The 27,931-nt window shown below is 54.2% G+C and overlaps 1 protein-coding gene across 1 annotated transcript; it reads right to left on the bottom strand.

Annotated features, from left to right (window-relative positions):
* Positions 1-651: 651 nt before the first annotated feature.
* Positions 652-27,931, bottom strand: SSU72 (SSU72 homolog, RNA polymerase II CTD phosphatase). Its single transcript, XM_045803428.2, has 5 exons — positions 27,752-27,931; positions 17,309-17,452; positions 3,098-3,237; positions 2,628-2,746; positions 652-1,171 (listed from the first exon to the last, which is right to left on the bottom strand). Exons 1-5 carry the CDS (start codon positions 27,829-27,831, stop codon positions 1,070-1,072), a joined length of 585 nt encoding a protein of 194 aa, XP_045659384.1. The 5' UTR covers positions 27,832-27,931; the 3' UTR covers positions 652-1,069.

Genomic DNA, 27,931 nt, shown 5'->3' with positions numbered 1-27,931 from the left:
TTGGCACCTGGCTTCCAGCAAGTACCTGCCTTTAGCGGAGGGCCCTGTAGGGCCCCTGGGGCACTGCCAGGGAGGTCACTCCAGAGCCATGGCCACATGGCCCAGTGAAGACCAAAGGATGCCCCGCAGTGGGGTTAAGGCCAGCCTCAGCCCCATCTTCCCTCAGGGGTCAGCACCAGGCACCAGGACTGGGCAGCCTGGAAACCCAGGCCAGTGTCCACAGCTCTCCGCAGGCTGCCCCCACGATCCTGGGATCAGGGGAGAGTCCCTGAGCCAAGCTGTCATCCACAGCCCCAGGACAACACTGCCTTGCACGGGGAGTCCCTGACACTTCCCCATGGGGACCTGAGGTTGTCCACAAACTGTGGGTCAGGAGGGGTCGTGGGGAAGTAAGACTTGGGGGACAACTGATCTCAGCCCCAGGAGAAGGTGCCACAGGGAGAAGGGCTCCCCTGTGGGCAGCAGGACCTCAGGATCCTACTAGGAAGCTGGGCTGCCCCACAGGCCCGGGTGCCCCCAGCCCCCAACCTCAGAAGCAGTCTGAGTTGCAGGGTCAGGCCCAGGGGTCCCTCCAGAGGTACTTGCGCCAGGGCGGCAGGAGCAGGCTAGGGGGGAACTCAGGACAAAGCAAAGACAACCAGCAACATCGACTGATTGGACAACTGCAGGCTCTTTCTTAGCAAGATAAAGCCCATTGCTTTATTTAGGGTATTTGTACATTCCAGCAAGTTTGGGGGGTGTAGGGGAAGGAACCACAATGAAAGCCACAAATGCACAGGGAAATGTACTATAAACCGTTGTTTGCTCTTTTTGGGTAAGAAAAACAACCTTCATAATCAACATCCCACTGGTAAGTAAAAGTGGGAGAGAAAAAACGTGATTGTTTTGAATCTGGCATGTGTGTGTCTTTGCATTTCCTACACACAGTTTATTGGGTACCACTGCCGTCGGCCGGCAGAATACCTCAAAGTAAAAACCAGTATCAGGAAGGAAAAAGTATTAACAGAAGGGAGCTCAAAAAGATGGCTTCGGGAGGGTGGGTGGCGCGCCGGGCGCCAGGCCAGGTGGGTCAGTAGAAGCAGACCGTGTGCAGGAAGGCTCTGCCGCTCTTCTCCTCGAACTCCTGAAGCAGCTCATCGATCTCATTCTCCATGTCCTCCGTGTGCTGAATCTGGGGAGAGCAGACGGGCGGCCTGAGCCCCGGCCCCACCCCCACCCCCAGCAGAGCCGTCCTGGGGTCCTGTGCTGGGCAGACTCCTTCCCAACCGCCCCAGGCCCGAGGACAGAGGGCTGGGGGCGGCCCCAGGCCTCCCGCTGCTAGAGCCCCGCAGGGAAGGGAGGCACAGGGCATCTGCAGCTGGACCTGCCCTTGGATGCCCCCAGTACGTGAACTATGGAACCTCGTGGCCCCCCTGCCCCCGCCCCGCGAAGGCGCAGTCGCAGTCGCTCGCTGGAAGTTGCCCAGCGAGGAAGCCGGCCCATGCTCTGCAGCGGTGCAGAACCACACCTGCGGCCTCCACCCACTAGCTGCCACTAGTGTGACCTCTGAGCTGTGAGACCCACAAATGCGTGCAGGTGTGGCCAGATGTCCCCTGGTGGAGAACCACTGCCCTAAAGGAGTAGGTGCGGCCAGTGGCCAACTCAAGGCTGATTCAGGGCCGGGATGGGCTGGACCATGGCTGAGGCTGTTCATTGGCCTAAGTCTTGGCCAGTAAGCACTGCCCCTCTGAAGTGAAGAGCAGCCCCTCTACAACTCGTTTCTCATCAGGGTGACCCAAATGGAAGTCACATGTGCAACTTCTGGGACATGTGTTCCTCTTCAGCCCTTTCTCTTGCCAGAACGTGGGCACAACTGCTGGAGCTTCAGCAGCCATGCTGGGCCGTGAGGCATCTTGTGAACAGAAGATGTGCTGGGTGCAACGAGAGAGCAGGACCTGGGCCCCTCCCAAAGCAAACCAGTCCAGGCCTGCCGGTGTCTGGACTTCTTGGTTAAGCCACTTGATTCCCTCATTTTTCTGTCACTCAGAGCCAGCTGACTTAAATGCAGATCTCACAGGTGGAACATAGGACAGGGCACGTGGGTCTCTCCTTGGGTAGGTCCTCCTAAGAGGAAATGTTTTGCTCTGAACATAGCCACATAGTGGCTGCAAAGCCCCTATGGTTTTCCACACAAGGGAGGATGCCCAGGGCCACCTGGGGAACACCAAGGGTGCAGAAGAGGACACGACAGCATCCACAGAGCTCTGGGGGCCCCCGGGCTCTGCCAGACCTAACTGGGGTTTTGGCAGAAGCTCTGTGGGCCCACGGCCAGACACTGAGAAAGCCACTGTGCTTCCATCAACCGAACAAAAAGCACAGAGGCAAGTTCTTAAGTCAAAGCCTCGCGGTCAATGAGCAAACCTGTGGGCGCCTCTGCACTGACCTGGGTTTCAGCATCTGAAAATTACCCAACGTGAACACGAACTGAATCGCGTGACAGCCCCTTTCCTCATAAAAGCTTTGTGTCAGGGGGAGATGGTCCTGGTCATGTCCCTCCGCAGAGACTGCTCCCAGGGACCTCCGGTCAGGCACACCTGGACCCTTGGGCCAGAGCAGGCGTGGGGCGGGAGCAGGGGCGGGACACTCACACACTGGCACAGCTCACAGATGAGGAATGCCCCCAGGGTGGCCTCTTCGTGGTTGTCCTGGATGTCCACATTGATCACGTGCACCGGCTGGCAGGTCTCCTGCTCTCTGGAATTCAGATCTAACGGGGACAGGATGACACGGTGGTCACAGGTCACAGAACCAGGGCACCTGCCTCCAGCCTGGTTCCTTCGTGCCACCCATGCTCTTCATGTGTCCCAACGACCTTCCCACCCGCACCTCGTGCTCAGTCCACACGGACGGCTTAGCGCGGGGCGGCACGGCCAGCCGAAGGCCGCGATCTCCCACCCCCACCTCCATCCTCAGGTGGGCCGTGCAGGCTGGGGGCCAGGGAGGCGGGGGGGGGGGGGCTCCACCTCACTCTGCACGTCCTGCCCAGGGCGGCCACTGAGGTGGTGACGGGCAGAGCGGCAGCCCAGGCTCGCAGGGCACACTTGGTCTGCAGCCTTACCTTCCACTACCTGGTCATACACTCTCTCTTCACAGGTGAGAATCAGGTCGAACAGGTCTCTGCAGTTCTGGAATCTTTCGGGCCGAGGCTTGATCCTCTTATTTCTGTCCAGCATATGTAAGATGCCATTCTGCGTGTAGCTGAGCGCTGGAGTCAAGGAACAAACCTAGGAGGCCCCCGCACCCCCACCAGCTCAGCACCTCGAGTGTGCACCAGCAGAGCCGCCGGCCCCTCCCCAGCGGCTGCGTCGAAGCGATGGAGGGGGTGAGGCAGTTTCGGGGAGTGGGCCGTGCCCGCCCCCTGGGTCCTGCCGAAGACAAGCCGGCGGGGGAGGCGCGTGCCTCAAGCCCCGCAGACTGGCCCTGACCGGCATCTACACACGGTCACCTCAGCCGGCGGCCTTCAGACCAACCCCTTTCCAGAAAGCAGAGCGTGGTGTCTGCGACCTTCGCTCGCCTTCCCTCACCCGCTGCTTTGACTCATCCCGCAGCAACTCGGTGACCACTGGCACGGAGCACGAGCTCTTCGGCAAAGACAAAGCCAGTGCCCCCAAGTCTGGCTCGTTACAGCACCACCGAAAAACGTAGGAACCAGCGAGAAAGGCAACTTCAACAGCAAGAAGGGGGCACCGAGGGGAGAAGCCCCAGGTTAACTGAAAATAGCGAGGGACGAGGGACGGTGCTCCAGAGCCTACAGGGGACACACAGGCCCCGCGGCAGAAGTGTGCGGCCTACCCCCACCCAACCCCAGGGATAGGGTCTACCACCCTCAAGAGACAGGGACAAAGGCCCTAAAGACACGGCCCATGGTCTTTAAAGGTCTTTCCAGAAAGCTGGGGATAAGCATCTCGTTAATTCTATTTAAGAGACACAGACTAGCTGACTGAGGGTTTCTGAGTGATACATTTAATGGCTTTCCCAGATTTTAAGTTATAACAATTTACTTAAGCTCCTATTACTCAAAATACATTCACTGCCTTTCCAGATAGCAAAGAGAACACCTAGAATGTATCCAAGCGGTCTGTGGAAGAGTTCTAAGTTGAAAAAACACTGTTAGTCGGAACATGCTTTTGAGTCTGGCATTTTTCAGCCGAGCCTCCCATTCGCTGTGTGCGTTCCCAGGGCTGGGCCTGCTGTCGGCCCGCCACCCCCCTGCTCCGCCCGCCCAGGGCGGCTGTGCAGCCACACGCAGGCCGTGCAGCCCTCGGTCCTTCACGCACTTGGCATCAAAGTCCAGCGTGAAGAAATGGCTTAGGGCAGGCCCCGTGTCGGTGCAGGGAGGTCAGGACGGCCCGTGGACCTGCTGCCCGCACTCCCACCGGCAGGATGAAGACTGCGGAGCTCCGGCATGTCCTCGGAGACAGACCTGCCACCCAGGGGGATGCAGCTCCCATGCAGGCTGTGGCTCCCAGGGGCCGCCCTTGAGGAGGGATGGCCGGCCGCCAGGCGCTCTGCAGCACTGCCCCTAGGGCCTTGCAAAACTGTCCCTCCTTTACTTAAGCCTCTGATTTATATAGAAGAGGAACCAATGAAACGAGGATTCATGTCATGAAGGAAAAAATGCCTAGTTCGGGGGTCAAACCCTAACCCTCATTAGTAGATGAGGGAAGTAGAGGTAGAGGCCCTTTTGGACTATTTTCTGGCCAACCGCTGAGACGCCAGGCCCACGCTGGGCCAGGTGGGAAGGGTACAAGCTAAGAGCCGTTGAAGATGAACCCACAAACCCACCCACCGCTCCAAGTCACAGGGACCCAGAGCCCCCTGGAAACCATGTGAGGACAGGGACAGAATGTGAAGGTCAGCAGAGGGCAGTGAGATGCCCCACCACATAGGCCTGGACCAGCCAGCAGCCTGGCCGCCTGTGTTTAGTGAAGGGCCAGCCAACCCCCGAAGGCAGGACGGTGCCGCCAGGGACGGCACAGCAGCAGCCAGAGTCTCACCGGCAGGCCACAGCCTCCCGAGAAAGGAGTGCCCTTGAGCGGGCTGGGAACCCGGGTTCCTAGAGGGGTGGGGGCAAAGAATGTGGCATAGGGGCGCCCACTCCACCCAGCACCCTGACGGAAAGTACCCTGGGTTCGGTCGGGGGGAGGCTCCTGATGAAGCTTCAACCTCCAAGGGAACCCCGAGATACTTCCAGAAGGCTGAGGAGATGGGGATGAAGCCACAGTGACGCACTCTGGCTCCTGCGGCACAACATGGACTGAGTGAGGCCCCCCGCCCCCGCCCCGCTGGGCAGCACGGTCTGAGGCCAAGGAGCCACCATGCCCTCCCAGCTCACACTTGTGCTGTCCGCTCCTAGCCCCCGGCCTTCAGAAGGCACACGTCTTCAATGCTCTCACCTGCGACAGGTGACGGCAGCACGTAAGTCTGTCCGTCCGCCCGACACCTCCCCCCCCCGACAGCTGCGAGGCCAGCACAGATCAGGGGGCACCTGGAGGGTGGGAGGGCCTAGGGAGGGACCTGGTGCTGTGTGTCACACCACAGGAGGCACAAGAAAGGACCATCCTGAAGCACTCTGGGGTCTTCACCATCAGACGACGGCTCAGACCCTGCCAGTACAGCGCGCGCTGTAAGAATGTTAGGGAAACGTCAGTGTGTAGGCCCAATGAAACCCAAGGGCAAACATGTCGGATGCGGGATGGGAGAGACCATCCTGAGAGAGAGAGATGGGAAAGGAGCAAAGACACCAAGCAGTCACAATGGATCTGTCTCCTCTGCAAAGCTGAAACGCAAACAGCAGAGGTGGACAGGGGCCTGAGGGTCTGGGAGCACCTCGAAAGGCTGCCCTTCCGGGACTCTGGGCACCTGTCCTTCCGCAGAGCTGCTGTACTCCTGGGAGCTGAGGCACACGGTCTAGCTCTGATTCAGGGCAACTTTCCAGACACCAGGATTAACTTCAATCACGACGTCCTCCTCAGTGCGAGACGCAGAAGCTAGACGTGTTCACCTCTGGAGAGAGGACGAGACACACCGGCTTCAGCAGCGCCGCCTGTGGACACGGACGCTGGGGCCCCGGGGAAAGGCCCTCACCACATCCCATCCGGGGAAAGCACAGCACGCCGTCCCAGGAGGGATGGAGGGAGCCGGGGCTGGCACAGAGCAAGGCCTCTGCCCGTGGAGCCCACCTGCAGAACCCTGACTCCAAGTAGAGATGTTCCCACGAAGGAAGATGGAGGGAAGGCAGAGATGTAAGCTCCAGGCAAACAAGAGAGATGAGCAGATGGGCCGTTTCCAGAGCAAGGGAACGGTGCCGCCAGAAATCCACGTGACAGAGCAGACGCGCGCTCTGCAAGGCCACGGGTTCACCAGTGGAGCCCCCACGCCCCACATCCTCACTCAGCCGCGACGAGGCAGGGATCTGCTGCGGACACCCACCCCACCCCTGCCCCCTGGGCCTCTGCCAGTCCTGGCGGGACAGAGGCTCTTGCCAAGGACGGGCGAGCACAGCCCTAGCCTCGCTTCCTCACAAATGTCACCAGCCGAACGCAGGACAGACCCGGGTGAGACAGGCTCAGAACACTGAGGACAGAAGCAGGGTCCCTGAGGGGAAGCAACTCCAGTGGGGGAGGGGGGGGGAGGCGAGGGGGTGGGTGAGGTGGCACCTGGGCATGATGGGGCTTTGGGACCAAGCGGCCTCACGGCTCCTACGGATGGGGGCAGGAGCCCAGGGGCCACCACCCTACGGGCCCTAAGTATTCCCTCTCAGCAACCAGGGGAAACCAGAAGCCTCACCTTGGGGCAGGAGCCCTGGGCCCCCTTATACCCACCGCAGCGTTAACACGCTCCCGGCGGCTGGGTCAGGCCCTGGTTGGAGCAAACGCTGCTCATGCTTCCCTCAGAGGACGCCTATTTCAGAGACACTGGGCGAACAGCCCCGAGGACACACTGGTGGGGTATCAACACCTGCTGTCCCCAAACGCGGCCATGCCTAATTCCACTTCTGGGCCTCGGATGTGAACCCCAAACCCCAAGAGCGGGCCACACCTAGAGAATCTGTTCATCTGTTAGAACCCTGTAATCTAGTCTTACTTCCGATTTTAGGCTTCATCAAATGGCAACATAAGACACAGAGCAAGAATTCTTATGGGGTGACCCACGTCCCCTCTGGGGAAGGAAGACCCTCAAAGGCAGCCCAGCTCAGAGAGGCCCAAGCGCCAGTCACCGGCCCTACAGGCTGGGCCACCGAAGCCGGTCCAGACACAGCCGTGGGGGTGGGCGATGCTGAGGAAGACCGCCGCTGCCCCGCTGAACCCAGGTCCACGGTCCTGAGATGGGACAGCCAGCCGCGCCCCAGGAAAGGACTGGAGCTTCTGAAAGGCCCCCAAAGGCTTGAGGACAGAACACAGCATCACGGTCAGCAGGGCCGTGCTCCCAGGAAGCCCAGGGCAATCTGCCAATCCCAAACCCACCACGAGGGACAACTCCCTGCCCCAGGAAATTAGAAGCCCTAGTCTGGAGCCTTCCTTTCTCTCTTCTCTGCTGGCCTCAAGAATCCATTAGGACCCCTTCCTACCCCTGGGGCTTCCCTCTGGAGTGTGCGACACGTGAGAAGGGGGGCAGGCGTCCAGAAAGCCCCCTCATGCAGCTGGAGCCTCTGAGGCACCTGCCCCCTACAGGCACCTACTGCAAGGGCAGTCCCTCAACAGGGAACTGGGTCTCCCAACCCCATCTCAGAGACAACTTGAGTATTTATCAGGATTCTGTAGCAGCGACTTGCCTTCACTTCAGATCTGTGCCAACGGAGGTGTGAATGGGGAGGGCCTGCGGCCCAGCGAGCTCTAGCACTCAGTGGACCCCCGGCCCACAGAGCGAGGCCAGGACCGTCTGCTCAGGGGCACACCCCCAGGGCCAGACACTGTGTGCCCCCCGACCCGTGTCATCGAGAATCTGTTAGAACAAAACCTCCAGGGTCTCACCGAAGGCCTCTTTAAAAACACAACCCCAAGAACCAACCACTGGAGGAAGCAGGACAGGCACATGCCTGCCTCCCCGCGGACCTTTCAGGATCATCTCCTGTTAGTCAAAGGGCCGTGTCCCCAGACAGAACAGTGACGAACACACTGGATCCTGCAGACACACAAGCGGCCCCAGGGAATCGCACACTCGGCACCTCCCAGAGAACACAGCCCGGGAGCCCGCCAGGAAATGTCAGCAGCACTGTTTCTAGGCACAAGTGTTACTTACGTGAAGAAACAAAGAGCATGAGGAAAACAGCCCTCTGGGACAGCACATTCAGAGTGTGGGGACCAGAGGCCTCCGTGGCCACCAACCTGCAACCCCGCTGTGCGAATGCTCTACGTGGGGACACAGGCCTGGGAGGCGAGGCCCACAGGAAGCAGGGCCAACAGCAGACACTGGAGCAGAGGCGCCCACAACCGTGCACAGAATCACACACTAGTGGCAAAGTCGCTTTTGTGGGGCTAAAATCAGCAGAGAACATGTTGGAAAGACGTTTGCATTTGCAATCACGTTGTGTGCGCGTGCCAGCAGCAGCACCACCAGCCTCGGCTCCCAGGGCGCGCAAGCCCAAGTGGCAGCATCGCTCAGAGAGGCAGCAGACACCTGCCGCTGCGCTCGCCCCACACCTGGGCCGCCGCAGCCCCCAGCCTCAGGGGGGCGGCTCCCACCGTCTGATTGATGGGCATTCGGGGTGGGCGCATAAAGAGGCGGCCCGATCTGCCTAACCTGGCACTCTGCAAGCTGTGCTGCTTGGAAGATGCTTCTGGGCGGTGCCTGGCGCCCCACAAGGACAGACCGCCCCACACGCGGCACGGCAGCTTCTGCTCCCCTCCCCTCCGATGGATCTGAGCGAAGCATCAGTGGACTCTGGAGGGGAGGGTTAGGCCATCCCATTTCTTCAAAGGAAACACCCCCCTCTGAATGGGGTTTAAAAGTACTGGCCAGACAATTCTACGATCCTTCAAGCCTGGGGCCGACAGCTGGAGGTGGGGGCAGTGAGGTCATGGGGGCAGTGAGGTCAAAGTTCAGGACCTTGCCTGAGGCTCCTGCGGCTTCAGCGAGAGGGAGGGTCTCACTCCTGGGTTGTTGTGAACAGATGACAAGGGTCCATCATAATGCACTGTCCAGGAAGACTAAGTTCTAGTACATTGTAGCAGACTTTCAAATAACACAAGTAGACGACCACTTGCCAAATAGGGTAAAATACTGCATTCATTTAAATTTGTGAGAATGTTCACAAAACACTTCTTAAAATAACTTGCCTGGATAAATAAAATTACAGTGGGAAAAATATTTCTAATTTTTGTGTGTGTGTTTAAAGTCGGCTAGATGCCCAACGTGGGGCTCGAAGTCTCAACCCCGAGATCAAGAGTCACGCGCTCCGCTGACTGAGCCGGCCGGGTGCCCCCCTTAGTCTGTTTCAAGACACACACACCTACTCCCACTGTTTAATTTTATAAAAATTTTAACCTCAAAACAAAAAGCTGAGCATGAAGATAAAGAATTTTAGTGAACAGAGGGGCGCCTGGGTGGCACAGCGGTTAGGTGTCTGCCTTCGGCTCAGGGCGTGATCCCGGCGTTATGGGATCGAGCCCCACATCAGGCTCTTCCGCTATGAGCCTGCTTCTTCCTCTCCCACTCCCCCCCTGCTTGTGTTCCCTCTCTCACTGGCTGTCTCTATCTCTGTCGAATAAATAAACAAAATCTTTAAAAAAAAAAAAAAAAGAATTTTAGTGAACATGAACTTCCTTTTTTTTAAGAAAGTTTTAAAATTATGAAATAGTCTGTAACACCATGTCTTTTCTATACGAATGGTTCAAGACTGGACTAAACCCAAGCCTCCTGTGGAGAGGAAAGCTGAGCCCAGCAGCAGGGGATGGACGCTGGGTCACCTGTGCTGGACGTCACCACGGCGGCGGGCGGCGCTCTGGCACCGGAGGGCGCTCAGTGTGGTCTGCAGCTCCCCAACGCCCGGCATCACTGCAACGGGCACAGGGAAAAATAAAACGACCCCTCTTCCTCACTGAAATTCTAGTGACTCAGTGATTTAAAGAAAAACAGTTCTCTTACCACAAAATATAAGACTCTCACAAAAGAAAAAAAAAAAAAGTAAGCCAAAAGCAGGAAGAGAACACAATAACTAGACAAAGCCCAGGGTGGTCACTGAGCTGAAACCGTCCCTGCCTGACCCCACCAAGGCCCCCCGACCCCAGCTCAGCTTCAACTGTCCAAACACCACATCTTGCACAACAAACCTGTCTGCCTCAGAAGGGGGATGAGCAGCCCATTCGAGCGGCCAATGGTCACTGTGAACCAACCCACCCGCCCCCAACAGGGCTCCTCAGGGGGACCAGCGCGAGCAGCCAAAGCCTCCTAAGGGAAGAGTGAGCAGGGAGAGCAGCCGTGGCCAAGGCGGAGCAGACAGCTCTGCACCATTAGCAGAAAACCAAGCTGAGCAGAGGCCACTGGAGAGAGAAGGGCGTCACTGAGTGTCTCCCACTAACTGGGATGCACTCAGAACTGCGTGAAACATGGCCTGGCAGGGTCTTTTCCTTCTGAAGACCTCGTAATCTTACTCTTGGGGGTAATGGTGATGCCTGGTGTGCCCTGAGTGGGGCTGGGACAGAGACGGCTGCCGTCCAGGAAGGGGCCCTTCATCCAGAGGCAGAACGTGTGGCTCAGACCTGCTCTGGGGCCAGGGCAGGAACCAGGCCTGCCCCTGAAGGAGCTGGTAACAGTTCTTTCCCACTCTTCATGACCTGTGTCCTCAAGGCACTCTGACGAAGCTCCTTGTCTCAGATCCCACCCCCACGGGGGCCCCTCCTGGCGACACAGCACGGGCAGGATGACGCCCTGATGTGGTGTCTACACTCCGTGCCCCCAAATGCCGTAGTCCATACCAAGGTGGACGCAGCTGGAGCAGCGTCCCCACTCAGCACGCCCTCAGTGGGCGCTCCGCCCCAAGGCTGGTGGGAAAGCTGTGCCTGTTGCTGTAAGGACCGCTGGGACTCAGACCCACCCCTCCCGCTCAGCCTGGCATCTTCCTGGAGCCCTCCTGCTCAACCCACTCCTCAGGCCCTGCACGTCTTCCTGGTCAAGGCCTGGGCAGACTTCCCGGCCCTGGGAAGCGGATGCATTCCCACATGCCCACCACGCCCACCCCCATCAGAGCTCATGGCAGCTCACCTGATTTCCACCACCCGGTGCCGGCTATGTGCCAGACCACGCCAACTCCGAGTTTAGATTCAGGGGAGAAAAGCCAAAGGAGACCACACATGTGAATCACTAAGCAGCACACCACGTGCTACCACACAGAGAGCAAAGAGGGAAGGCCTGAATAAAGGAGGACACGTGGGAACCCGGGCCACCCCTAACCTTTACAGATACAGGAGACGCCCCCCCAGCCCATGTTTTCAGGGCAAAGCACTAAAGAGTATGCAAACAAGAGATTTCTTATGGCTGCTCTTAAGCTGTAAGGCTGGAGTGGCGCACGGTGGCCTCACCACAGCCCACAGGGTCCGGTCTCCCTCCACAGGCAGCGCTCACTGTCCCCCTGCCTCCCCGTCCAAAGAGAAAGAAGACAGCTGGAGAGGCGGAGCCCAGTGCTTCAGGGCGCGGGTGGGCTCGGGCGTCCTGGGGCTGCTGCAGGTCTTCAACAGAGGACAAACACAGCCCACCAGCCGTCAGAGGGAGGACCGGTCCACGGCGGGCGGGTGGGAGCTTGACAGAGCCCTTGGCACACTCCGGGAGAGTGAGAAAGGCAAACAGCAAACAGCTTGGAGCCTGGGATCTTCTGCAAGGGCTGTGGGGACAGCTGGAACCCTACACCACACTCTGAGAACCGCTGCATAAAAAGCTTTCGAGCTAAGACTTCTTATATTAAGAAATAAATTCATTTTGGAAATCAAAGAGGTTTCTGCAAAGCACGTAGGTTGCACAAACGAGAACCTGGGAAATTTCAAAGTCAGGTCCGGAACCACTGGCACCCAAGCTAACTGCTGCCCCACCGCGAGGCTCGGGGGGCAGGCGTCCTGACTGGTCTACAGGGTCCTCTCCCTACCACCTGTGAGGTTACTGGCAACGTGAAACCACCGGTGTGATCCACTCCATGCAACCCACGTTCAACACAGCTGGCGTCAGCATCTCACCTACCATGGGCTGGGAAGACCACGTCTGTTCCCGGCCCTGGGCGAGCTCTCGAAGCCGTGGGCAAGGTCAGCGTGGCTGTTACGCCCAGATGCACAGGTGACCCCTGGCAGCTACCCCAGCCAACCGACCGTCTCTGTTCAATGTCCGGCATCTCCCCAGATGAGACACGACGGCGGCTCTTCTGCCTCCTCTGGAGTATCTTAAGGCCATGATTTATATTTTAAGCACAAGTGCTTTCCTAAAACCTGAAAGCTTAAATATCAGCAAAACTAGATCAGAGTTTCTCTAGAAATCAGTGTTTAACTTAGGAACACACTCATTTGTTAAACTGATAAACACTGTTCTCAAAAACTACTTAAAAACGTAGCTGCCAACCAGCGTGAAATGAGGTAAGGTCCGATCCAGCAGAAGCGAAGAGAGCGCCCGAGCGCCTCAAGCATGGTGAACCCGTCGGGGGCAGGTGAGAGAGCACGGGCTTGAGCTGCAGGAACCATTCCCACAACAGGACCAGCAGCCTGGCAGCCACCCCGACCCCACCGAGCACAGCAGGAGAAGGTACACTGAGCTTGAAGCAAGGGCCCAGGGAGACCCCAACAATAGGAAAAGGCTAGTGGCCCTACAGCTGAACAGGGCCTCAGACCCAGGACAGAGGTCAGGTGGTGTGGAGATCTACAATCTTAGAAATCATTTTTATTTTCAGATTTTACCCCAACACAAGAAAAAGTGCACCGGGAAGAACCAGGTATACATACAGCCAACCCCTGAACAACACCGGGGTGAGGGGTGCCCCCTGCAGGCGAAAATCCAAGTATGACTGACTGACTGCCTCTCCAGAAACTTGAGCGCCCACTGTTGACCAGAACCTTGAGGTAACCGCCCCCACCCCTCCCCCCCCCCCCCCCCCCGCACTAAGACAGCTTCTACACATCACATACTGTATTCTTAGGGCTGTACTGGGCCACAGAGCTGAGCAGCAGTGGCCCCTGCAGGTCACACCCGGGTTGCTCGGGGTCACCAGCACACGTACAGTAGCTCGAGGCCTAAGGACCATGCGGCCAGAGGATGAAAATGAGTATGTGGTTTAAAAAAAGCTAAACCCCAAAGGTGAGTACAAAAGATGGAGAAAAATTAGAAAAATAAGCTGGATACAGGCTCACTCCTAACTGCAAAGTCAGGATCCCGGAAAGTGTTAGTTCTACTCGGTTTCCAATCAGCGTTTAAGAAGCAAACTGGTCTCTCGTATTAAAAATGCCACTATTATTTAAACATACAGTTACCTGCTTTTTAAGACAAGTGATCTTAAGGGATTTTGTCGTTCACAAAGCAATGAATGATCCACTGGAGGGTCTGAAATGGGCTCCCTATCACACCTCATGGAGACACTGTGGCCCTCCCCTCGGAAACCCCCCACGGGGCCCAGCAATCCTGGGCACGAGGTCCCAGCCGGGCCGCTCATGCGTGGAGAAGGAGCTACGTTCTCGTTTCAGCGAGGGTCCTCCAGGCAGGCTGAGGGCTCGGCTGCAGACTGTGCTCCCTCAGTGAGGGGAGCCCAGGGCAGCTCCAGCCTGGTACACGGCCCCGCAGGGAAAAGGAGAAAAACCCCCGACGTCTACCACAGGAGCTGTGCTGAAGCCCACAGGGCGAAGCACCAAGTTTAAGGCTGCTCTGTATTCACAATAACTCCAAGGCAAAAGAAGAAAAAAGGTTAAGAGAAAAAGAATTACATTTAAGAACAGACAGCTTGCTCCTCGCCACAACACGGATGAGCCTCGAAAACATGCTGGGGGAGCCCGCTCCGGAAGACACCACGCGCCGCAGGGCTCTGTGTGTAGGAGACGGGCGCGAGAGGCAAACTCAGAGACAGAAGGCAGACCGGGGCTGCGGGGGGCAGGGGGTTTTCAGGCGGGGTGGGGAACGGAGTGACGGGCATGAACTCTGGGTGTTGTATACCACTGACGAGTCACTGCTCTACCCCTGAAACTAAGGGTACACTACGTCAATTCAGTGAACTTCAACAAAACAGGAGTAAAACAGTGCTCAAATCTGCCGTGGCGACAGCCGCACCGCCTGTAAGACACGCTGGGGCCCACGGACTGCGCTTCATCTGCCACGGGGACCCTCTCCCAACACCGCTCTTCCGTGTGAAACAGAGGGTGCCCCTCGCCGGAGGGAAAGCGGACGTCCCCGGCTGTCCGCAGGGTGAACCTGGATTCCCTGTACTACAGGTAGATAACCCTCACAGGAACTGGTAACCAGCCCAGTCTAGCTTCACGAGTTAGTTTAGGGTTAGTTTAACAAGCTTTCTATCCCAACTCACATCCCTGGCCCCCTCGATCTCCCAGGGACAGGTCCTGCAGGGGACCGGTGCTTGGCCCTCAACCCCTGAGGTTCCCCCCCTGCTCATAGACAGAAAACCACAGGGAAAGCCACCTACAAATAGCCAAATAGTTTCAGAAATAAGGTGCTTTCATGCTAAAAGGACCACTGGCCAAAACTTACTGAGAGCTTAAGAACGTCAGGGCCCCACACTCAGCCTCAGGAGCGCCATGCATGCACACACGGGGGAGACTGCCCCCCGCCCCACGCCGCTCCGCCTCACCTCCCAGCTTTACTAACCATGTGCCACTTTCCTTCTGTGACATCATGCTCGCCCTTGAAAATTCGCACATTCACGGAGTGTCGTGTTTTATCAGTGGTTTACATCCTAAAACCATCGCTTCCACAGAAGCCCCAGTATTCTAGGTTGCAGACCTGGCTTCTAGCCCTTCTCTGCTTCTTGTACCATACACCAACTCAGAAGCAACCGAATCGCCAGCCCCCCCCGTCCCCCCTGCAGCCGTCGCTAGTCAGGTATTCCCCTCCTGTGTCCTCAGGATACCTCCCAAGCCAGGTGTCGGAACCCCAACACACAGCTGACCCTCCTCCGCCCCCTCCTTCCCTCTGTTCCCCTCATACGTGAAGGACCCGTGCCCCTGTCCCCAGAGTCCTGCCGGTGTGCACACTGACCCCCCGGAGCAGATGCCCCATCTTTACTGGTCCAGGGCTGTACTCGGCACCCTTCCTAGAAGACAGAAACCCCACCCAAGTGAAGTCAATAAACCGACAAAGGTGTCTCCCTCCCAGAGCCTCGTGAGGGGCAATCAAAAGGGGAGGTCCGTGAAGGTGACCTCTCAGGAGGCAAATACTGCTGGTGACAGTGGAACAGCACCACACCTTCCCCACAATGCAGCAAAGGCACACGTGTGTGGCCGTCTCCTGGACTGGGTGCTCCGTGGGAGAGCGTGCATCTCCACAAAGTCAGCCCACGGGGGGGATTCTGAGTTCTGAGCAGCTGGGCTCTGCGCCTCCATTCAGAACTGCTAAGACTCACACGTCAACCCTCCTCCTCCAAGTCCCTCTTGTTCCCGTCTTTTTAAAACACGGTTAAGGGCCGCCCACTCCTAGAAACAGAAAGATCACGGTCAACTCCAATGTCAGAAGGCCTCATTTGTAATGATTAAGGGAGTATGAACAAGCACGTTATTATCTGTTTGCGTTCGTTTCTCTCGCTGAGTAAAGAGTTTAAAAATGAATGGTGCTAGCTGAAGAATCTTCAAAAACAGACGCTGTCTCGAGATAAGCTTAACGACACATGGAGAGTTCATACCAAGTGAGAAAAACCCGGAGTGAGGGTCACAGGTTTCTCCAGGATAAGGGGGCTCGTGGTCAACACTTCTCCGCAAGGCTAAAGAGTGGCTGTCAACACAAAGGAGAACTTCAGGGAGAACAGCCTTTCTGAGATGCTGCCTCTAGGGGAGCCTTCCCTCTCGGCCCAAGCACGTGAGCAGCGCATGGCACTGAGACACAGAGACCAGGGTCTTCTCCCCAGTGCAGGCTCTGCGGCTTCTGAGAAAGGGGGACACCCAGGACTTCCCAGGAGGACCTCGGGTCTGCCGCACCGTGAGTCCTGGACTCCCACCTCCCACACACAGCCCCACACACCCCGAAACGGTACTTCTGCCTCAATGCCCCAACAACTAATGGTAGGTGAGGGAGGAGAGCAAAGGGGACTGATGGAGTAACTATCAGGGTCCAGTTTTACACTTTGCTAGAATGAGCTTTGGGGCCATACTCCCCGCTAAGTAATCTACAGATTTACAGAAAACATTGGTAGTTTATTAAAAATTGCAAGAGCACCAACATGAAGACAGAGTTTTCTCTCTGGTGTTTCTATTTCTTTCACTTGGCGTATGTTTGGACTCTATCCTGAGAACTAGAAACCCTCACTGTAACAAGGAAGACCCAGAAGTTCTAAAGCAGCACGGGTGGTCATGAAGTGTCCTGGGCAAAGGCCAGGCAATGATCTTAACCACTGTGGAGCCTGAGGTCATGTTCATAAACATCTATTTAAAAAATACCTTTCCTGGGGCACCGGGGTGGATGGTCAGTTAAGCATCCGACTCTTGGTCTGAGCTTGGGTCGTGATCTCAGGTCGTGGGACTGAGCCCCACACTGGACTCTACGCCCAGCACGGAGTCTGCTTGGGATTCCCTCGCCTTCTCCCCCTGCCCCTCCCACTTGTGCGTGCACTCTCTCTCTCTAAAAATGATTAATAAAAAAAAAATACCTTTCTTTCACATGAGTCTTAAGTAGAGATCCAGTCTGTTTTGCCTCTTCCTGAAATGAAGTAAAGTTCTCTCAATTACGTGCTTCTAACACGCTTCCTCTGGTAGCAAACGTGGCAGAGATGTGTGAGGCAGCCTGCCTACGTGGGCCTCAGCGCACACGGCGCTCCTGTGTGCGCACACACACACCTACCTGTGGAGGGGAGGGGTGGGCAGCCCTGCAGCCCGCTCTGTGGTTTCCTCACCTACGCTGCCCTGTTTGGTGCTGCATCGGAGCCCGCCCTCGACTCTGTCAACACGGGCTCCGCGTCTGCATCTGCACGCCCCGCACGGCCACCTCCGCGTCACGTGTGCCGTGACTCAGCACACCACGCAGAGGCAGCCGCTAGGAACCTGCGTCACAGGCACCCCTCCACTGGAGGTCAGAGTGATGCACGTCAGGTGACACCTGCCAGAGACAAGCACGTAGGGGGTTCTAAAAGGGCGACCCACTGGGATACAGTTCTTTGTCCTTCCTAAGGAGATCATTGTACATCTGATCATATGTAGTTTTGAAATCATAAACATTTGGCTTGTCCGGTGCTGGTCCTGGGAGCTTCACGTGAGTTCCTGTTCCAAAGGACCGGACACTGAATCCCCGTTTGCTGAAAGACACAGAAGGAGAGAAAAAAAAAATCACAGTTGGATTGAGACACAAAATTCTAAAACCAAGGATTAGGTAATGGAAAACAGACAAAATGAGTAACTGTTGATACTACAGACATGTTTTTAAATTCTTAACTTTAAGCATTTTATTCACAATTTTTAAAAAATCCTATAGCATACTGGAGTGTCTGGGTGACTCAGTTGAGCGTCTGACTCTTGGTTTCAGCTCAGGTCATGATCTTGGGGTCCTGGGATCCAGCCCGGCGACGGGCTCTGTGCTCAGCAGGGAGTCTGCTTGAGATTCTCTCTCCCTCTGCCCTCCCCCACTCACATGCACACATGCTCTCCAATCAATCAATCAATCTTTTTAAAAAATCCTGTAGCGTATTACACAACAATGGGATGAACCAATCGAGACAGAAGACAAAGGGTTTGCTAACGCAGTTGCAAGGTGGTGAGTGAGTACCACAGCTGTTTACTGCATCCCTCTAGAACTTCTCCGACCCTCAGAGGCCCCACAGACACGCAGAGTCAGGGAAGATTTCCTTTGGAACATACCTGACCACTGCCCTGACCTCTGTAGAGGGTTCAAGTTCACAGGACCCCTGTGACTCCTACGAAGAACTCCCACAGACCTGACAGCACGTGCCACCACAGAGAATGTCATGCATCCAGTCCCTGTCGCCCTGTGAGCCAGGGCTTGCTGGGACCAGAACTGAGCGCCCAGGAGCGTCAGGCTCACGGGGGCATCTCCTCAGCCTCACATCGTCACGTCCGCCACGAGGGTCAAGAACAAACAGCTCCCAAGCTGGAGTCCGAGGGAAGGCAAGAGACCAAATGTGTCTCCTGACAAGCCAGGGGAGTGTGCATGAAGTGCAGTCCGTGAGTGACAGCTTGCACCGTAAGAAATGTCCTCTGAAAACAAACCTCACAGACGTAAGGGCCCATGGTGCTGTGTCACCACAGAGAACCTCTCTCGGGGCGGCCTCAGTCACATGCACAAGTTAGTCTGGCACAGAACCTGCAAGCTTCCAAGCTCACAGTCAGTAAAACTTCTAAGTGTTAAAAGTGTCTGAAAACAAACAAAAAAAAACCCCAGGCCTCTCGCCCCAGCTCTCTATCTGTAAACCAAGTAGCTTCCGCATCCGAAGGAACGGCAGGACTCCAGGCAGGACTCGCAGAGAACACGTATGTTTCCACGGGCGCCTCCCTCCTTCTCACATGCCTGCCTGGCTCTGAAATCCCTAGTGAGAACAGTCTCAAGCTTCTCGAGGTTTTACTGCAATTCATACTTGACTGTGTCTGGAGATATTTTTGGTTTTCACAACGGAGAGGTGCTGCTGGCATCTAGAGGCCAGGGAGGTGGCTAAACCTACAATGAACAGGACAGTCTTCCATCCCAGAATGTCAGCAGTGCTGAGGCAGAGAACACCCTGACGTAGAAAATGAAATGAAGAAACCCCACAGAGAAGCACACTATGACCATGAAAGTCACAGGGAAGGAAACAGCTTAATCTCACTCACTGTAAGAGAAACGTATCCTAGGACGGCCAACGTCTGCTTACAGGTTAGCGCTCTCCCACGGCCTTGTCAGCACCACGCGGTAAGGACGTGGTCCTTCCCGCTCACTGCTGTGTGCCTAGCACCCACAGCAGCAAACAGAAGACATAATACATATCTGGCAAATGAGTAACGATCCTACAAGGGAGGAAAACCTCACTCAGTGCTGCTGGACACGACTTGCAAGCCTCTGGAGAAGGTGTCAACACCGAGCAAGTGAAAACCGCTGTCCCCTCCAACACAGACACTTCCCTCTGGAAGTCCGTCCATGGGATACATGCAGCTACGCCTGCAAACTGCCCCACAGGGCACTCACTGCAGCCCCGACAGTAACCACACACGACAAGAACCAACCTGTGCGTCCCTCCACCCAGCAGGGTCCTGCGGCCAATGTGGAAAAGGTGCGGGGTGCCCCGTACAAAACTCTCCTGCAGTTATTCACAGGAAAAGCAGGGTGCGGACACGCCCAGCTCTCGCGGCACAGGGGCCTAGGAGGGGCTGTGATCTGGAGGGAGAGAGGCCTCCACACTGGGCAGCTGCACAAAGTATGAAGTCAGCACATACTGAAACAGTAATTTTAAAAGAGCACTGTTGTCAAGGTTCGTTTAAACACCTCGCCTGAGCCCTCTGAGGCTGGTAAGAGCTGAGCCCCGTGCCCACATCCCTAGAAGTCCGAAAACGTCACTCGTGACGCAGAAGACAGCACACAGCCGACTTCTGATTAGCAAACCAAGGTCCGCTATTCCTGAGCTGTTAAACCTCAAGACATCAACATTTCCGACACTTGACCACAACGCGCCCTGTGCCGTGAGCAGAGGGTGACGGGGCCCAGCCACAGGGCACGGCCGTGCAGCACACCGCAACTCGCACGACCTGAGAAGGTACACACAGATCACCTTCACTCCAAATCCGAACCTATTTCCTCACCGGATGATGTACGCTAAAATAACTACTTCGCCAAAGCACCAACAAGCCCGTGACGAAGGTCATCTCAACAGCCGAGGAGGGAAACAAGCTGTTGTCCAGCCACCTGCTACCTGCAAGAGGTCAGTGGGGCACTTGGTTCTGCGCAGGTCCCATCCTCCTAAGACAGTCCCAGAGGAGAAGGTCGTGGCCATGAGAGCCACAGAGAACACAGTGGTGAGCCAAAACCTGTCACCAATCTGTAAAAACTGCCCAAAACAAGTAGCTTGCTTTTTAAGCTCCAAGCCATTCCCCCGAAGCGCCCCGAAGCCACCTCCCACTGGCTGGCACCCTGTCCTGCTCCAGCAGCTTATCGGCTGTTGAAATGTGAAAACCGTACATCACTGAGCGGAAAAAGAGAATTACTCCTGAGACTAACCCTGGGTTCTGCAGCATAACCCTCCTTGAATCCTTGAAGGCTGCCAACCCTCAAGTCTCCTCTGAGTTTCCTGTGTGACTCATGGAAAAGCAGGGTGCCCAGAAGCAGCGTGAGTATCCCGGATGCTGGTAAGCCAACTCCACTGACCACTTCACCTGTGTCCAGGGACAGGTTTACTTCGAGGGTGCTGGGCTGTTCACGCAACCAATACCCGTATGTCAAGGGCACCGCCTCTCTAGCTGGCAGGGGAGAGGGATGTGCGCTATGAAAACACATGAGCCCACAGAAATAAGACCCCCCAAGGACAGGACTAAAGCTTCAAAAATTAAAAACCACCACCACTTCCACTGGTGGCAGGTTTACCATTCCATTTTGATTCAATGTTTCCTGGAGCTTACTATGTGCTGGGGATACAACGGTGATCGAAACAGACCCAACTGTCTCTCCTTTGACAGCCGGGGGCGGGGGCATGACAAAGTAGGTAAGACATCAGGTAGGTAAGACAGCGAGAGGACAGTGATGAAGAGAGCCACAGGGCAGGAGCAGAGGGGGATCATGGGGGAATGGGAAACAGAAGACAGGACACCTCAGAGAGTTTCACAGCACACACCTCATGATGCAGAGACCCTGGACAAGGCTCCACGGGTGTTTCAGGCTGGGCTAGGGCCGACAGGCCACCTGAAAGCTACCCACAGAGTTCCCGGGAGGCTCCAGATGGAGAGTCCCTGGTGCAGGGACTCACATCCCCCATCCTGCTGGGGCGGCCCGAGCCTGAACCGCCTGGACGATGCCACCTGGCAGGCCCACGTATCTCCTCTACACACCTTCTGTCACGGCAGGGTTTGAGGCTTGCATTAGGTGTCCAAAGAGAAGACTCTCCACTTTAGTCTGTCCATATCCGCGAAAGTAGATCATCCCAAAGATAACCTAGCCCAACATTCCACCTGGCTGATCCTTAACAAGGCTTTCGAGGGGCTGACTGCCGCATCTCCAAAGGGACAGGTAGGACTCTGAATGAAAGAAGCTCCCCCACCCCCATTAGAAATGGTCTCGGGGCCTGTCCTCACCGCCCTCCCCAACTCTCCGCAACGACAGTCAAGTGTATTTAAAAATAAAATGAAGTGCAGTTTGTTCTTCCCTCGACAGAATGTTCCCAAGCGGCAAAAAGGCTAATTAGCAACAGAAGCGCTGTGTCTTCGGAGCTGATGCAACTGACAGAGCAGCCCATCCTGGGCTGTGACAACACCACAGTGTGACAACCACCTTACATAAAGATGATATAAAAACAGGCCTGACAACCAAGAGGCTTTGTCCCAAGGGCCAACTGTTTTGTACATTTAACTAAGCTTCCAGACAAGTGTTTATCAAACGTCTTCACAAGTACCAAAACACCTACCATAAAGAACCTAACACAGAAAACGTCAAAATTTGAGGGGCGCCTGGGTGGCTCAGTCGTTAAGCGTCTGCCTTCGGCTCAGGGCATGATCCCAGCGTTCTGGGATCGAGCCCCACATCAGGCTTCTTTGCTAGGAGCCTGCTTCTTCCTCTCCTACTCCCCCTGCCTGTGTTCCCTCTCTCTCTGGCTGCCTCTGTCAAATAAATAAATAAAATCTTTAAAAAAAAAGAAAAAAGAAAACGTCAAATTTTGGGAAAGAGGATTGTTTCCATTGTTATCCCAATGGCTAACAGTAAAATGACGGTGTTCAAATGAACACCAAGAAGCATCACATAAGCAAACACCCAAATTCACAGCATGGGTTATGTTACGTTTTCTGTTTTCCATTCTGATTATTCATCCAATTTCAAGCATTTCTTTGGCCAAGACTGAAATCCTAGACCCACTGCCAACCTTCGGAAAGCACACCCTGACTCTAAGTAGGGCACGATGCACTCCCAATCCCAGGTCACCTTCCCTATAGGCACATCACTCACTGCTAATCGGCCCAATGTCTAGCTATGTGATGACCTCATATTTACAGAACACAGATCGCCGGCTCACAAGCCACCAAACTTGAAGGCCTGCCTGCAACGTCACTGTGGCACAGCCAGAAGACTGCCAGATGAACTCTCCGAAATGTGAGCGCTCCAGTAAAACTTATGTCATCACCTGCTAAATGTGGGCTGTAAACACATTCAGTAAGTATTTTCTAGGGTTTACACCTTCTTTTTTTTTTTTTTTTTAAAGACTTTACTTATTTATTTGACAGAAAGAGAGACAGCCAGCGAGAGAGGGAACACAAGCAGGGGGAGTGGGAGAGGAAGAAGCAGGCCCCCAGCAGAGGAGCCTGATGTGGGGCTCGATCCCACGACTCTGGGATCACGCCCTGAGCCAAAGGCAGACGCTTAACGACTGTGCCACCCAGGCGCCCCTCCACCTTATTCTTATCCTCCCACAAGGTCAACAACAAAACTGAGCAGCTAGGCTTGAGATCATTGTGCCACGCTTGTGACAAGTGTGCCTTTATGTTTAGCACCCCCCACCAGCACCCCTGCTTAGATGTCCCTCCCTCCACAGCTGCTCTTCCTCAACCTCGGCTTGTCGGCCACCCTCCTCTGCTGGTTGCTGCTAGGTCAGCCTGTCCGGTGTCCTCCCTCCACCCAGCGCCAGCAGAGCAGGTCCTCAAGATGCGGTACTTCAGATGGTCCAGAGACAAATACCACCAATGTGCCACTTTCTGGCTCCAACACTAATTGGCCCCAAGCAAGGATGTGTTACTAACAGGTGTGAAACTGCTGAACTATCTTCCCTGCTCTGGGCTCCACCTGTTCTCACCTGTAAAAGACTGGAGATGCAGGAAAGAAATGTTGGAGCTGTTGGAACGGTTACCCTGCTTGGTCTACCAGCTTTGAATCCATGTTTGCACAAGAGCTGACCTTCCTCCGACCACCCTCCTCACTTTAGTTCTGCCTCCTGAAGATAAAAAACAACGCAGTCCCTTAAAACCTACGAAGGCAAATGTGTTCCTCTGCAGGCACCTCTCCTGCATTCTCTGCCATTCTTAGAGTCATGATTTCTAACCCTTTCACCTTCCTAAACAGTTCCCAGTTTACTTTCTTCAAGGGTACCCAGAACCAAAACATCAAAAGATGCAGGCAGAGGGGCGCCTGGGTGGCACAGCGGTTGAGCGTCTGCCTTCGGCTCAGGGCGTGATCCCGGCGTTATGGGATCGAGCCCCACATCAGGCTCCTCTGCTGGGAGCCTGCCTTCTTCCTCTCCCACTCCCCCTGCTTGTGTTCCCTCTCTCGCTGGCTGTCTCTATCTCTGTCGAATAAATAAATAAAATCTTAAAAAAAAAAAAAAAAAAAGATGCAGGCAGAGGCTGCAGGGCATAAGCAGACTATATCCCTCCCTGGTAAAGGACAAGAGACTTCTGGAAATGGGTCCAAGACCAGTAAGTTTAGCACCATGACTGGGCGTGCTCCTACACAAACGCGGGCAGCCCAAGGCTTGGTCCCATCTGGCGGAGGACATCCAATTTCGCCCCAATCCCAGTGTGGGAGCCCTACATGCTCTGGTCATGATTTGACAGCTCTACCCCAAATTGGAGAACCGTGGGACCTTAGCTGATTCTGTTGCCCTCCCCTCACCCTGGACCCTTCTTCAGTCATCTGGAGTCTCAGTTCTGTTACTCATCATAACCGGAGCCCCCAATGTCCAATTCCTTACTGTCACTCAGGAGCAAGGGCTTCCTGTTCTCGGTATTGTCTCCTCACCCGTGTTAAATGTGGACAGCCTAAGGACTGCAAGGATGAAATCATATGGCATTTAGAAAGCACCTGGCAGGGGGCGCCTGGGTAGCGCAGCGGTTAAGCATCTGCGTTTGGCTCAGGGCGTGATCCCAGCGTTCTGGGTTCGAGCCCCACATCAGGCTCCTCCGCTAGGAGCCTGCTTCTTCCTCTCCCACTCCCCCTGCTGTGTTCCCTCTCTCGCTGGCTGTCTCTCTCTGTCAAATAAATAAATTCTTAAAAAAAAAAAAAAAAGAAAAAGAAAGCACCTGGCAGAGAGCAGCTCAAGAGACTGACTCTCAATCTGGTTTCCTCATTTCAGCCTCTTTGCTCATGTTCCCCAAATCATACTGCCTTAAGACTGAAAACAGACTTGAGAACTCAGTTCAGCAATATGTATAAGTCTGTCTTAAAATTTGTTTTGAATGGCTACGATCAGAGAACTTCCAAAAATCAACATGCCCCTTAACATCTAGATCATTCTGAACAAAAAAATAAATTACTTGGCTCCAAAGGGAAATCTCAATCTACAGTGTACAAAGAACAGAAGCCTCTGTGGAAATACTCCTAAAAACGTAAAGAGCTCCCGGGGCTGGTATTTGAAACAATTTAGTCTCAAAAGATCAAAAATGATCACCCCAGAGAACATTATGGCTAAAAATGCCAACATTGATTACCATTTGTTTTTGACTTGTCAGAAAATAGTTAAAGCTGATTTTCAATAGGGTGAATATAAAATAAAATGGGATTTCACTAATAAAATTACCCTGTGAGGGTCCAATTAACTGCATTCCTTTTAATATTTATTTCAGAAGTTTCCCTGTGCTTCACAAACATCTGTAAGGTCCTGACGTTCATAAGGTCTCAGGTGGTAACAAAACCACCATATCAAGTTCTTAAAGATGCTTTTAAACACTGAAAATAATCCACATAGAGATGAAGCCATAAATAATTGTCAAAAGTGAAAATGACATGAGAAATTTTTCCATCTCAATAGCTATTTCAAAAATAAAGGAGAGTGAGATTCTCTTTTGCCCTAGCAGTACGGAAAAAATGAAAATAATGCCCAGAGGGGCACCTGGGTGGCTCAGTCTGGTCTGCCTTCGGCTCATGTCATGATCTCGGGGTCCTGGGATAGGGCCCCACATCCGGCTCCCTGCTCAGCGGGGAGTCTGCTTCTCCCTCTCACTCTCCGTCTGTGCTTGCTCCCTGTATCTCTAAAATAAAAAAATAAAATCTTTAAAAAAAAAAAAAAAAGAAAGAAAGAAAAGAAAAGAAAAGAAAAGAAAAGAAAAGCCAAGCCCAGATTGAGAAAACAGGAATTCTATAAACAGCTACTTTTCTGGAAGGCAGTCTGGCAAAATATATGAAAATGTAAAATATGCCTATCTTTTGACTCAGCAATTCTACCCCTAGGAATTCATCCAAGGAAACAATCAGAAAACTGTGTAAAGATATTTATATGGCACAAGGATGTTGACATTTTAAGAGTGAAAGATAAAAAAAGGCCAAAATGTCTACTAATCTGGGGTTGGCTACAAAATTAATTGCTGCACAGAATTCCCCTGAATTACTGTGTCCTCATTTTGTAACCACTGCCATTACTCAATATGAATAAATGTATTCAAATTCATTACATCAAAATAAAAACCGAAGTCTAGCATTACGTCAAGAGGAATTACAACACTGTACTCTCGCTGCAGTGTGCGCACAGGACACCCAGAAGGTGCCACAAGGACCCTGTGAGGGACTGTCGGCGCCTCCGTCTTCAATGTACTCTGTTTACAGAGAGATTTTTTTATAAGCAAACGCTATTTTCTAACAAAGGAAAACACCCCCCAAATACAGGCATGTCAGCCTTTATTCATGTCTCAATTAACGTCACATTCACTATGTCAATAATACAGGTTACCCTAAACTTAAGCTTCTTTTGCCTTCATTCTGAGTCTTTCTGAAGTAAATCTGAAACACAGTAAAATGGGTACAAGCACACCTAAGCATTTCGACTTGGTGACTGTTTGAAGGGGTTCTTCTGCACCCTCATTTCCACAGGAGACCCAAGGCTGTGTCAGCTACCACCGATTTGAACTACACAAGGACATGTCATCTCGTAGTGATCTCTCAGGGCAAGTTTTGGAACTGGTGTCATTACAAAGCTACTACAGATAACTAAAAAAACATTTCCCTTTTGCTAGATTTCATCTCGACCTTGTTATGAAGATAATAAGAGCTTAAACCAAAGATCACCAGCCAGAACCAGCAGAATGAGGCGGTCTCCAGATCACCTGCTCTAACGGAGGACATGAAACTTCATTTTTCTTGAGTAGCTTTCCAGGAGTGTTAACTTACATTCTTTTCCTTAAATTCACCGAACTTGAAATGACTGTAAACTTAATACTAGCACATTTCTAGTTTGAAAACAAGTTTGCAATTTTAAATGTTTTCATTTAAAAACAACCTTCACATTGAATTGTTAGGGTCAAAGCATCCCATTCTAACAAAAAATGACATTGAGTGAATACTGTGGGCAGTGTGGGATAGGTTAGGAAAAATTAAGCTCCAATTAGCAGATCCTGGAACCCTGACACTTCCACCTTCGTTAAAAAAAGGAGAGAAGGTGAAGGAAATTCTAAGTTTTCCAAGTTACTGAGGAGACTTAAAGTTGGGCTGTGGTAACTAAGAAGAGCCGGCACTGCTGTCCTTTATGTCGCGTGGAAACTTCAGGAAAAGAGGTAGTTTCCAGTCTGCTTTCCTATCAAAGTTGACGTGTTACCAACTTTAACTGCAATGCAAGGTGTCAATTTCACATTTTGTGAAGTGACTTTGAACGAAAAAACTTACCCAGCGGAAATGAACTTTTATTAAACACCTACAACGCCAGGGTCACGAAAGAGAAGTCAGTACTGACATATAAACTAAAAGCGCAAAACGAATTCACGTGTACTCCAGAAATTAGCGGCTGCAGGCTCTGGGGAGGGAGGGCATTTTTTTTTTTTTTTTTTTGCTCGAGACTCAACGTAGATAGGACCAAATACACAAATTCACGAAGTTAACAAAATAGGCCGTTTCCGTGTTTGGGGTTTTTGTTTTTTGTTAAGACTTCCTTTATCCTGAGGTTCTTTTGCGCAAGTTTTCCAGCAGACCTGATAAACCACCACACAGCCTGGAGACAGTCGTTGGACACGACCACCTCGCAGACCCTAAGCGGGTCTTGGCACTTACCGCCCCACGAACGGAACTCCTACAGAAGGTCCGCTATTCTCAGATGCACAGATATGCCTGCCAAGTGGATGCAAAAGCACCAACCCCTCGGGTTTACCGGGAACTCTGGCCTTTGCGCGACCGGGAACCTCAATTTTCCCGCAACGCTGAGAAACATGTTGAGGGGGGGGCCGCGGACGACTGAGCCCTGTGGACTCCTCGCTTCGCTCGGCCCCGGAACCAACGAGCCCGGCGCGGCCCATCCGGCGTCCTTCGGCGACCGCCTCGAACCGCATGCCCGGCCGCCGGCGTCGGGCCTAAGGGAGCGGGGACCGGGGCGGCCGCCCAGGACGAGCCGGGACCGGAACCACCGCCGTCGCCGCCCAGCAGCGGCCGGGCAGGACGCGGGGCCGGAGAGACGGCCGGCGTCCGACTGGGCGCGCTAGGCCAGGGCGGAGGCCCCAACTACCTGAGGATGTTGTGCGCCTCCATGCTCCGGTTCTGGTTGCTCGAGCACACCACCGCCACCCGCAGCGGCGACGACGGCATAGCGGCGGCCGCACCGACTGCGACGCAACCGCTCCGGGACTCCCACCCCGCGGCGGCGCTTCCGCGCGAGCAATATGGCGGCCGCGGCGCCCGGAAGTCA

The sequence above is a fragment of the Ursus americanus genome, chromosome 33, assembly GCF_024610735.1.
Source record: "Ursus americanus isolate L20-20 chromosome 33, mUrsAme1.1.p, whole genome shotgun sequence".
Classification (NCBI taxonomy): domain Eukaryota; kingdom Metazoa; phylum Chordata; class Mammalia; order Carnivora; family Ursidae; genus Ursus; species Ursus americanus.
The sequence above is the reverse complement of the archived record's forward strand: the minus strand, read 5'-3'. Positions and strand labels throughout refer to the sequence as shown.

Coding starts and splice junctions, on each gene's coding strand:
- SSU72 (XM_045803428.2), bottom strand. CDS start 27,831: ATGCCGTCGTCGCCGCTGCGGGTGGCGGTGGTGTGCTCGAGCAACCAG. Junction 2,747..3,097: donor GTATGACCAGGTAGTGGAAG/GTAAGGCTGCAG, acceptor TGTCCCCGTTAG/ATCTGAATTCCAGAGAGCAG. Junction 1,172..2,627: donor TCTGTGAGCTGTGCCAGTGT/GTGAGTGTCCCG, acceptor TGCTCTCCCCAG/ATTCAGCACACGGAGGACAT.